Below are 13,218 nucleotides of genomic sequence, written 5' to 3' on the forward strand. Positions count from 1 at the left end.
AGTTATTCTGTTAGGTCAAATGTAGTTGCAATACATTCACAGTAACTGGGTCATTTTAAAGAAATTATTTCGCAAGTCTGCTGTTGGCAATTTCTAATTACAAAGGTACCAGTACTGTCACAATCTTAAATCTGTGCACTAGCTTCTCTAGTCAGGAGCAGTGGAATTGATATGCACAGAATGCTTTTGGCTCACTCTGTTTGACAGAAGAGAATAATCCAGAAATTGTTGAATAGGTGTTTTTAACATCAACTGGAAAGTCTGAATAACTTACTTGCAACAGAAAGATGAAAAGATTATATGTAAGGCTAAACTTTTCTGAATGACAGATGATATCAAAGAATGAATTGAACTATAAATACATGCAAATTCCCAATCATGGAGTGAAAACAAAATGATGTGATGAATTTTACATAATTTTTAAAAATGAATTATAACTATGATGCTGATTAAATCACAGTACAATACCTTGGACAGAGATGACTTCAGTTTTCCTACGTAATCCCAGACTGTGTGGGGTGAAATCCTGCCACCAATATGAATTGTATCTGGCAAATCCTAAGAATACACACAAATAGTTACATTTTTTTAAAATGCAAAGAAGGGAAATAATAAACTCCGCACTACGATCAGAGTAGTTTATAGCGTTCAAAAATAAAATTTAAATTTCCTAAAAATGCTAAGACAAGTTGAGGTTGGCATAAAAATCGCAGATAGAAAACTCAAATAGAAGGCAAAAGAACACCTATACTACAACTAAGCAGAAAATGACCACCTCAGTCCTTTGCTGTACATGTGAAGCTATTTCTCTGCTCCCCTCACCTGATACCTACATTACGTCCAAGACCACTGGAATTATGTAAACTAGCTAATATTTATTAGCTTTACGAAATCCACCTTTTGGTGAAAAATATACTGAGAAAATTATCTCTCAAAATTGATGACAATAACTAATGCAAATGTGATTAAGGATTTTTGTTTCTTGGGGACAACAAAATGTACAAAATGTGTTATTTTAACATCAGAGTTGAGAAGAGTCAGCTGAGACAATATGAAAAGTGAAGTGTTTCAGAATGATGGTTAATAACTTTATCATTACTTTTTAAATCATCATTGGTCAGGTACTTCCCTCCTACTTGGGGCCATTTTGCATTCATTTGGTTTTAAACTTATAATAAAAGAAACATATTTAAAGTCTTAATTTCTAAAACCCCTGCCAGGAGGCTTCCAAAATCAAGATTCATTACCCGAAAAGTTTTTTTAAAATAACTTGATTAAGGTTAATTTTTTTTTTTAAAATCACTGCACTTCAAAGGACCTGGGAAAATATCAAAATTTGATAAGTTCCATAGTTGAACACAGCAGACTATTTGCTATGACATCTTGCCAGCAAACAACAGAAAATAATATTTTAGAAACACTGGGTAGTGTTGAGTGACACCCTGGAACTCCACTTTTACCACTTCAATCATTTCCTGGACTTTGTATTGGAAACTATCCTAAACATAAACACCATCTCACTTGTGATGTATTTGAATTGAAACTCAGTTTCCATATTTAATTAGAGTGCAAACACTATTCATGTCTGTTCCGGTGCATTGTGAAAAATATCCTTCAAGCTTCTTCTGGCTCCACAGCTACAGCTACAAGGAAAGAAGAGTTCACTTGTGATTCATGTGTGTGTGCCCCATTACTGGCTCTAAAATGTAAAACATGACCTGATTCCCTTCCCAGCTCCTGGCTCCCCAATTCTTAGCGTAAAATATACTTGCTAGTAATAATTAAGTAGCCTTAAAACTAGCAGTATGCACAGATTGCAGAACATCGAGCTGTTACAAAACTGTTTCAGGAGATCCCTCAAGACCAGCCTGCTCTTATAACTTGCAGGCACAATTTCCAATAGGAATGGCTAGACCCAGTCTGGAGTGGGTTTTTTCTGGCCCCAGTCTAGTGTCATCAATGCTAAGTATTCAGCCCGTGGAGCATTCAGTACAGGTTCAGTATAGGACAGAATCTGGTAGTGATATCCTTCATGGTCCCATGTCTAGATCATCATCAAATCAAATCATCTAGGCCTAATACAGAAAGGGTGGTCAGTTCGGTAAAGTGCTGCTTGTGAAATTTCACAGCAATGAGTCAATGCCATCTGAAAAAGGGAGAAAATTTGCCGGGGAAGGCAGGAGGGGGAAAGAAAATGTTTCTTACCTCTATGAGATAATCAATAGATCCAGAGACTGGATAGGCTTTAGTGACAAACTTTGCTACACCATGCATATTGATAAACCCTTTCCAAATTGCATCCAGGTGAGACAGGAACAATGAAGTATCTAATTCCGCCGGAGTCTTTGCCTCTGAAATCCTGCAACAGAAAGTGTCAGTCAGACAAACCTGATAGAACAGGAACACCAACTCACTAACTGCTTGTTTGGTGGAACATTTACCCAGAGTCTATTTCCCCCAATCATTTTAGAATCCACATTAACTTATTGCTGTAACATCCAGGTTGGATGTTCAAAATTAACAATATTTATTTGAGGTCCACTTGAGGCCTCTTAATGGATTTTATTTGTCTTTAAGAACAGAGAGTCAATAGAGAAATGATGTGTCAGTGAAACACTAATCTGCTGTTTCTCTTTCCAGATGCTGATTAGAACATAGGAACTGCTGAACAAAAAAAGGCCCAGGTCCATCTAGTTCACCATCTATCATCCCGATGGTCATGTGACATGACAATAATAGAGTTGTTGACTAAACACAGCAATCAACTGTGAGGAAAAACTAAGCAGTGGGGAGCTTTGGGAACCATGGGTTCAAAGTCACCTGTTCCTCCGAAGCTTGGTACATTCACAACACGTCATGTCTCAGATTACTCATGCAGTGGATCCAAAAATGTTATTTGCTGAAACAAATGCATCTCGTATGCATCTGAATGAATCATTGCTAACCACTTCCACTGTTTGCCTGGGAGGGGGTGTCTATTCTATATATATTCTATACCACTCACTTTCTGAAATATTGGGCACAATTTTAACCTGTGACTGATCGTGAAACTGACATCAGATGCAACATTGGTTTGCATCCTTCTCAATTTTACTCTCCACTGAAGTAAATAGGAGGGATATCAGGCAAGGTGCAAACCTTTTTTTAAAAAATCCAATCTTGTTGCTTTCTTGTCTTGCAAGGTTAAATTTAACCCCAATGTTTCTGGCAGATAATTTTTGAATTTAACCCACTTTCGAGTACAGGACAGGTCCTCAAGGTCCACTGTTGCGGATGAGGTGCATTAGTTGTAACAATCTACATTGTCCAATCCATTTAGAATCCTATAAACAGCAATCATACGACTCCTCAACTTGCTTTTATCCAGAGTAACTACCCAATTTCCAATATTACTTCTCCAACTCCAGTCCCTCCAATCAGCCTGGTTTGCTTTCTGTGTGCAGTCATCATGACTGTATATAATATTCTGCATGCAGTGCAATGATTTATAAAGTAGCAGGTTTGCATCACTATATTACCTCAATGTAGGCTGTTTAATACTTCTCAACAACTGATTACTAAATGCTACCAAGCATTGCTGCAATAAGTCAATTCATTGACAATCAGGACCTGTATAACTTGAATTTTTCACGTGCATTATTGCCTTTCCAATTCAGTAAGTCTTTCTTCCTGGATATTTTGGCCCCTTCAGAGAAACTTTGCATTTCTCTATATTAAATTTCACCGACTATCTGCCTGTACAATTCCCAAATCCTTCTTTAACTTACCCTGTGCAGCTTTACCATCTTCATTTGAATCTGCAAGTTTAGCCAGTGTGCTTGTGGCTCTTAACTCCGGATTATTTATAAAGGTGTTAAACAAGAAGTCCCAAAACAGACACATGTGATCCCACTGCCAATATTCTCCTAGACTGATCACAATCCCTGTACCATTTCCCCCTATGTCCAGCCAGCCAGATACCTATTCATTACAAGTATTTTCAATGATTCATACTTCATTATTTCGAGCAGCAGCCTTTTCAAAGGATCTGTGTCAAAGGACTTTCTGAAATCCAAGTCCACTACTTCCACTGCCTTATCGCTATTAAGTTCCTGACAGGCCCTCAGAGAAAGCCAGTAATTGGTGTATAAGAAAAATGTTTCTTCCCTCTCTGAGATAATCAATAGATCCAGAGACTGGAAAGGCTTTAGTGACAAACTTTGCTACTTCATATATATTGATAAATCCGTTACAAATTAGCATTAATTCAAATGCAAAGGAGATATATTTGTTTCAGCAAATAATGTCTTGGGATCTGTTCCATGAGTGTACCATACTTGGGAGGAACAGGTGACTTTGGGCCCATGGCTCCCAAAGCTTCCCACTACTGGGAAACGTCAGCTCTTTTCTCTCCTTACAGATGCTGCCAGACCTGCTGAGATTTTCCAGTATTTTCTCTTTTGGTTTCAGATTCCAGCATCCGTAGTAATTTGCTTTTATCCCACTATTCCTAGATTGGCAAGACCTGTCTTTCATGAATCCATTCTGGCTATCTTTTTAACTTTTTATTCAGATTTCCATATTATCTTCAGGGTTTCATTAACTTCGCATGAAATGGAGGTCAAACTCACTGGCTTGTCATTTTCTGGATTACTTTTTCTACCTTTATTAATTGGACAGATTTCCAATGCAGAAATATAGGAGCCAAGGAGTCCCCTGAACCATTCAAATATCTCATGGCTCCCAACAAAATCTATTGGTGCATCTGAACTCCAACTGTTCCAGTAACTACAGCCTTTTGAATGAGAATTCCAGATATGCAGAATTTGCTGATTTTTCACTGAAAAAAGCATAGCAAGAAACACAGGATCAACTTCACCAGGCACATTAGAAATAGAGCAGCTTTGGGTTCCTGTACATTACAAAGCTCTGCCCATACCTGTTACCTCGCCCCCTCAAAGTGATAAATTTAAAATTTAAATCCATCCATGGTCTTGCCTCATTCCATCTCCAATTTCTTCCAGCCTTCTAATTCTCCCAAGTTCTCCATATCTCTGGCTCCCAGGGCAACCACCACTTCAATCCTTCCCCTTGGCAGCCATATCTTCAGTTGCCTAGGCCCCAAGCTCTGCAATTCCTAAACCCATTTAGCTTCTCTATCCCTCAAGACCCTCCTTAAAATCCACTTCTGTGACCAACTTTTATCTCCAATTTTCTTGAGCTTCACATCGGTTTTGGCTCACATTTCAGTGAAGTTTTTGCTGGATTGGTCCTTGGTAGAAGGTGGATATTAATTTGCCCCAATTGGTAGTTACTCAGAAGTAGGTGTACTTTACAGTTGCCCAATCTAACTTTGGAATGGTCATCAGCCAACTGAAATATTCACTTCAATATGGAGTGGACAACATACAAAGGAGATTTACTGGTTTCTTCTTATGCTGATATACTCATGTACATATACTGATTGCTAGGGAACGTTTTAACCTTCTTCCAAGGGGCATTCATTAGACTATTCATTGCATTTACAGCTAGCATATTCCTATCAATCAAGCTTTTTCTGTATGGAAAGATTCGTGTTCAACTTTGTCAGCAGTTTGACCTAGAGGACCACACCTTCGGAAGGATGCTAGCTTTAGAGGGAATGCAGCATAGATTTACCAGGATGATACCTGGACTCCAAAGGTTAAATTGTGAGAAGGGATTACATGAACTATGGCCATATTCCTGGAATTGAAGAGGCCAGGAGGTGATTTTATTGAAGTTTTCAAGACATTAAAGAATGAATAGAGCAGACAGAAACAATTTCTGCTCACTGGGGAGTCCAGGATCAGGGGCATAGTCTAAAAACTAGAGCCAGATCTTTCAGGACTGAAATTAAAAACATTTGTACACACAAAGGGTAGAGAGTTTGCTAAATCAATTGAATGATTGATATTGTTATCTGAAGACATGAAGGGATATGGAGCATAGACATGTGGAGTTAGGTTACAGATCAGCCACGGTCACATGGAATAGTGCCATGGGATTAAGGGGTTATTATAGAATCCCTACAGTGCAGAAGGAGGCCAATCAGCCCATTGAATCTGCACGGACTCTCTGACAGATTATCTTACCCAGGCCCTCTCCCTTTTTAATAGCCTATCCCTGTTCCTATGTTGCATATCTTGTCATCCACAAAGTGACAGCAATAATGTTCAAGTCCAGAAGTGTTTTAGCAACTGTTAATCCAAATCTTACATGTTGAGTTTCAGTCATTCAGGGATTTTAGGATGAAGTCGTAACAATAGGCATGAGAAGTTGTACTTACTAGGAGTTCAACAGGAAGAGAAGAAATGAGCTTAGATAGGTTATGTAAAACCAACTGGGATTCCTGGCACCTGTCGAGTTCATTTTACAGCCCTTCTCCAGGGCAAAGGTCATCTGGCCTTTATTCTGAATCCCAGTGGTAACAAGTATATTTGTGTTCCACTGACATAGACTGTACTTTTTCATGAATACAAGTTGCTTCATGCGATTGAGAGCTACAACAACGTTTACAAATGCCTGGATGAACTGTTGTGTACCACAAGCAACACTGGTTCCTGTTTGAGAGCTGCTACTCACCCCTATTTGGAATTATTTTGTGTGTAAATCTAGCCTGAATATTGTGATTGGTGGATTTGGGTTGGTAAAGTAGTTCCCTTACACACCTTACTGTTGTTGATACGGTGTAGCTTTGCTCAGGTGCAGTTGATGGTTTTGTTAGTATAGACTTGGGAGCTGCAGATGTCAAAATGGATTTTGGTGTCTCCTCCTCCTTTTCAGCACCAAAAGTTCTCCTCATCGCTGACTGAGAAACTGTGGAACCAGCTGAAGATGCTAATATAGGCTTACGGGCAACAGAGGTGCTAAGTGAAGAACCTACAGTGATGGGTGTTCTATCTGTCCTGGCAGCTCCAGTTTGATTATTTGCTGGTGATACGAAGGAGTTGCTGACAGATTCTGAAGTAGATTGTGAAGTAGCTGAATTGGTAGCCACGGAGACTACTGATGGAGTGGGAAGGGGGGTCATTTCTTGGGTTGAACCATGGCTCTCTCCTGGTGCTGAAACAGTCACTGTTGCTTTGTCTTGTTCTTGCTGACGTCTCACATCAGGCCTTGATTTCATTTTTGGTTCTGTTTTTTTGGTTACCACTTTCGGCTTCTTCGGTATTGGTTCGTCATCTGAGACCTGAACTTTTCCTAAAAGGGAGTGTGCAAATCAACAAATGAGTTAAAGGTTTGGGGTTATCTTTAATACAGATTTGGCTTGTGTTAGAGCCAATTGCTTTTACTCCTTAAATAAATAGCCTGAATTTATGCCTATTCTACTGTCAATATTGTTTCCCAAGCATGTTAGCTCATCTTTAATGATGTTGCAGAGACAAAATTTAAAAAATGGAATTAGGTGCAGATAAGATTTGCTCATTAATTGAAGTTCCATTTTCATTTGGGAGGCATTTGCTTGACCAGATCCAGGGTTTCAAGCCAGCAGAGAATTTGAACTTGAACCATTAAAAATTCTCCCAACTTAACATGCAAGTGTCATGGCTACCTTTAGTTTTGTAGTGAAGTGAGGTAGTTGGGTCGAAATAGATTCTACTAACCACACAATTGCACTTTTAACGCAATGAGTATTAACTCATTATAAATAAATATTGTAAACAATGGGTGTAACTTCCAAGGACTCTCACAGTGGCAGTTTAGTTGTATATTGTATGCGTTAAGAGGCCTTGCCAGGTGTGTGGGGCCTTTAAGTACAACCCTACATTTATTCAAACTTTTTAAAATTATGCCTCCGACTGTTAATTATTTTATATATATATAACTGCACATAAGACTCAATAAGCAATTAGTTTGAAAGATTCATGCAAGATACAATCCAATTAAAGCACTGAAAATGGTTGCATTGATGCCTGCATGACTGATCAACATTCAGATAGTTACGATGATGTGGAATGCACTGCCTAAAAGCAGTGGTAGAAGCAGATTCAACAGTAACTTTTAAAAGGAAATTGGATATATAGTTGAAAAGGACAGAGGACAGCAGGACTAATTGGCAGCTCTTTCAGAGTCAGCAGACAGGATAGGTCAAATGGCCTTCTACTGTGCTGTATGATCCTATTTATTTCATTGGTGTAAAGGTGATTGAAGCTGCACAAGTTTGGTTTTGCTCTCATGCCACTAGTGCAAAGTACTGCAATGACAAGTGTTCATGATAAATCCTAAAATATTCGAGTGTTGTTCACCTGTACAAATTCTGCAGTTCAGATCAAATAGGTGAGCTCGGTGTTCATCTGTCGTGTCCTTAAGCATGCTGCTGAAGATGTCAGGTAGAGGATAGCTAGTCTTCTGCGCAGGGTGCGTATCTTCCTGCTCCTAAGGAACACACACACTTCAACCTCATTGAAAGACACTGGACAATTGTAGTAAAAATAGAATGATGCACTCACAACTATTGCGTATAAATCCAAATTGTAAACAACTTCAACCTAAAGTGTGTTTACTGGAGTAGAATGTAAAATATTTCAACAGATTGCACCACACATTTTTTTGACACAGCGATTTATGATCTTGAAATGGTGGTGGATACAGATTGAATAGTAACTTTCAAAAGGTAATTGGTTCAATACTTGAAGGGAAGAAATTTACAGAGCAATACGAAAAAGCAAGGAGTGGGTTCAAGTAGATCACTTGACCAAAGAGCCAGCACTGGTATGGACCTCCTTGTGTACTGCAAAATATTACATTGAGAGAATATAGCAAACTGGTGTGCATTTATCATTTTCAATATTTGTGATCCATTTTATCTACTTTATTCTGCAATGACCAATGAATTGCATTACTGAGTGTATCCTGTTCTGTCCAGTTCCAATTACACTATTGTCCAGTAAATTGTAGGCTGGGCAATAAATGTTGGCTTTGCAGGTGACCCTCACATCCTGAAGAATGATGACAGAAAAGCAGCTACGTATTTTTAAAAAGAATCATTAATAAAGAGTTGAATTCTGCCTTGTGTTCAACTCTTCAGCTCTGTCTGAAATGAGTCAAGCAGCACATACCACTGGTTGAACTTGAAACCTTTCTTGGTTACATGACAAACGGCACATTATATTTAAAGCGGATATACACAGTTTCAAATAATGTGAAATACAGTAAGCAACTTAAGAGTTTGCATCACAAAACCCACCCCCAAACAAAAACCATCAGTATTTTTCTCTATCCACTGATCAATTTCATAGCAGCAAAACAGAGATCACAGAAGCAACGGAAAATAATAAAATTAAGATAGCTGTAAAAGTAAAGAGAAACAGTGATAAAAGAGGATTGGATTAACTTCAGGAAAGACCTAGGGAAGTTTAGTTACAGAACACCAAGGGACAGTCTAGACACCAAACATGAATAGCCAGGAACTGGCAGAATAAAAACTTTTGCCAGAAAACACTTGTGCATAACATACAAGGATTTAGATGTTTTTAAAACCTTAGGATCAAAAGATGTATCCATTACCTAGTGTGCTTTGGTCAATGCCCCTTTTACTGTGTGGCTGGAACAGAACTTGGTTTAAACATGAAGACGCAACCTTTCTGCAGTTTACCACTAATGATTTCTGGTGATAATAGTGATCTTTTGGTATTACCAAACATCTTTCGAAATCTATCATGCAAATCTTTTATTTCACTGGCTAAGTCTTGGTTAGAATTAAGTCATGGTGCACAAGTTCCATTCTCGATCAAAAGCTTTTGTTTCTGAAAGAGCTGTATTATTGTTCAAAATAATTAAATCATTTTCATGCAGTCAGAAAGAAGATCCTTTGTATACAGTATTTTTGTAGTTCTGCGAATAGCATGCATTAGCCCTCATACATGGTGAATATCAGCTTTTTTAGCGTACTAGGACAGGTGTCTAGATGTACCCTGAAGAACTTCAGCTTCTGTAGATAATTTAATTGGTTATATTAGAGATTAGTTTCTATTGAAGGGATAATGACAAACTCTACACTAGACGTCAGTACAGCCCTGCAGTCATATTGATTGGTGTCATGAAACTCAAGGAATATCAGAATCTGTTTGGAGTTTGTTGGTATCATCTTCTTCCCAGGTTGATTGCCTGTATGTCCCACACTGTCCTTGCATTGTATATCGATCATCTGCATCCAGTCCATTATATAGGTCATCCATTTTTTTTCTGCTTCCTTCTCATACATTTTCTGTCAATTTCCCCCTTCAATAATTCCCTATTGTCTACTATGTGACCAAAATATTATCTTTTGATGTTCTGCACGAATGTCCTTTTGCTCCAGCCATTTCCACTACATCCTCAATAGATATGTAGAATATCCTTTTATAATCCCATACTCTCAAATGCATTCAGCTTTCTTTGTTGCCCATGTCTGCAAGGCATTTAACATAGAAGCAGCAGCAGCTCAATATTCTTTTCCTAAAATTCAGTTCAGTTTCTTTGATGTTAACACCTCAGTCTGGTCTTGACCATCTCAATTCTCCTTTGCATCTCGCAACATCTGTGATAGTCTGCCCAATGCTTTTAAAATTTTTGTTCATGGAATGTGGGCGTCACTGGCTTGTGCAGTATTTATTGCCCATCTGAGGGCATTTAAGAGCCAACCACATTGCTGTGGATCCAGATTCACATGCAGGCCAGACCAGGTAAGGACGACAGTTTTCCTTTCCTAAAGGACATTAGTGAACCAGACGAGTTTTTGCGACAATGGCTTTATGGTCATCATTTAATTCCAGATATTTATTGAGTTCAAATTTTACCATCTACCATGGCGGCATTGGAACCCATGTCCCCAGAAGATTACCCTGGGTCTCTGGATTACTAGTCCAGCCTCAATATCACTATGTCACTGCCTCCCCACGTGAACACGTTCCAATCCATCTCCATTTACTTCAATGTTCATTTCTGGGATTAGGTCTCTGCTCATCATCATGGTCTTCTCCACATTTATTCTTAATCCGTGTTCCTCACTCCTTGCTTTCACTTAGTTTACAATTTCCATGTAGTGCTTCTTCTGAATCTGCAGTCAGTGCAGTGTCATCTGCATTTTTCAAGTTGTTGACCTTCAACCAATCAACGCTGCAACTTGGTAGATCATCTATATCTCTGTAGGTAGCTTCGGTGTACAGGTTTGAGAACACATCCCTGACGCACTCCCCTTCTGATCGGGAAGTTGTCTAACGAGCCGCAATCAAGTCCCATCACTGCTTATTGATCCAATATAGATTCTGAATTCCTTTATCATGTCAATTTTTAGTTTAAGCACTCCATTATCTTCTGACTCAGATGTCTTTGCACTCTAAAAATCACTGCTTATAAATGGGGTTTTGAACTTCCAGGTATCTTTCAATTACTACACTCAAATAAAAGAGAACCTTCCCTTCCTTCCTTTGGTCTGAATTATGACTGGCTACCATCTTTCTCTGCTCCTATAGACGGGTCATTTCTTTCAAAAGTGATTATTATTGAGAATTATTGTCCTGCGCTCTGAATACTCTAGGGCTTTTGGTTTCTTCTGGGGTAGTTTGGTCCAAATTGTAATTATGATTTTAAAAAACGCTGTCCATCACAGGTAAAATAAAATCAATTTGATTGTTCCAAAATCTCATTCAAAAACAAAACAATCTGATCCATGATGTTCGGTTTGATTACAGTTCAGCAGCATTGAACGTGACAAACTTTCAGGACAGGTCCACAATGAGATATTTATCAATCTTGCATTCAGGAATACTTGCTGGCAGATTCAGAAATGTATTAAACAATCACAGGTTAAAAGTGATATATGTAATATTTTATAAGTAACTGGAATCTGCTTATAAAAGGATTTTAATATGTGTGAATTCTAAATTCATAGGATTAATTTGCAATACTTCTCAATTGCCGTTGTGACTAAAAATGTTCTCAGCAGGTAGATGAACTGAGCAATAATAGATTACGCATCCCTATGTGTCCTAAAATAATATTGTTGGTGGTAGTAGGATTTTGAGCATTGATCATCTGCATCAGTGGTCTGCTTCACCAGTTCAGAGGACATTAGAGTTATCAGTGTAGTGTGGACTGGAATAATGTGTAGACTGGGCAAGATAAAAGTGGTATATTTCCCTCACCAGTTGGATTTTTCAGACAATTGAACTGTCATTGTTATGTTAGTTTTTTCTCATCAGATATAGAGTCAGAGGTTTACAGCATGGAAACTGGCCCTTTGGCCCAACTTTCCAAAGTCACCCTCCTTTTTTAAACACCCAAGCTAGTCCCAATTGCCCATATTTGGCCCATATCCCTCTATACCCATCCTACCCATGTAACTAGCTAGACGCTTTTTAAAAGACAAAATTATACCTGCCTCTACTACTACCCCTGGCAGCTCATTCCAGACACACCACCGTGTGAAAGAAAAAACTGCCCCTCTGGACCCTTTTGTATCTCCCCCTCACCTTAAATGTATGCCCTCTAGTTTTAGACTGCCCTATACAAAATGGCAGTTCAAAATGATGGAATACGGATTTTAACCTCTAGATTGCGGCTCCCCTTTTGTTTCAGATCACTATCTGAAATGCATCGCCACTATAATAGGAATTTAGAGCTTGGCAGTATTGTAACTGAGCATTAGGTTGTTACTTACAATTACTTCAGCTATTTACAGTTATTCTTAGATTAAGGGTTGTCTGCCTGTGTGTATACTTAGGGAATACACATTATATAGTCTACATTGTGTTCAATGAATAGTTAAACCTTTGAAAGGCTAGTTCTTTTTGGTTCTCTTAATATGCCATTGATTTTTTTCTTAGCCCTATAAAATACAAGGTAATATTGCAGGCTATGCACTGTATTTGGTAACCAGCTAGTTCATCCACAGTTGTTTGTACCATACAAAGTCATGCAGTCTCCCGGATTGTGTTGCAGAATTCATAGCAGATTGGCAGATTGTCCTTTTGGCTCATGCTGAAAAAATTGATTTAATTTTGTGAGGTGGACTCATAGCACGCAAGAACTCCATTGTGTTCAAATGGCCCATTAACGATCTTGGCCCTGTTTTACAAGTTGGATGTGATCCGATCCAGAATTTAAACTTCCCCCATAAAATCTGGGAACATAAAACTGGTTGTTGCATTGCAGGTTCCAGATGGTCATAACAGAAGGTAAGTTGGTATTTCTTTCTTCCTTCATTTCTGTCCAACTTTATTTAACTGGGAAGGCCTC

At 38.5% G+C, this 13,218-nt stretch overlaps 1 protein-coding gene across 4 annotated transcripts in view; it reads right to left on the reverse strand.

The window, feature by feature from the left end:
- LOC144508666 (death-inducer obliterator 1-like) overlaps window positions 1–13,218 on the reverse strand; it is a 123,827-nt gene that overhangs the window by 6,096 nt on the left and 104,513 nt on the right. For all 4 annotated transcript variants that reach the window (XM_078236907.1, XM_078236906.1, XM_078236905.1 and 1 more), the window contains 4 exons: window positions 8,247–8,376; window positions 6,669–7,200; window positions 2,206–2,359; window positions 469–558 (listed from right to left, as the gene is read on the reverse strand). In XM_078236907.1, coding sequence (XP_078093033.1) covers window positions 469–558; window positions 2,206–2,359; window positions 6,669–7,200; window positions 8,247–8,376 — 906 coding nt within the window. The remainder of the gene's footprint in view (window positions 1–468; window positions 559–2,205; window positions 2,360–6,668; window positions 7,201–8,246; window positions 8,377–13,218) is intronic.

Source organism: Mustelus asterias, chromosome 20 (assembly GCF_964213995.1).
Source record: "Mustelus asterias chromosome 20, sMusAst1.hap1.1, whole genome shotgun sequence".
Taxonomy (NCBI): Eukaryota; Metazoa; Chordata; class Chondrichthyes; order Carcharhiniformes; family Triakidae; genus Mustelus; species Mustelus asterias.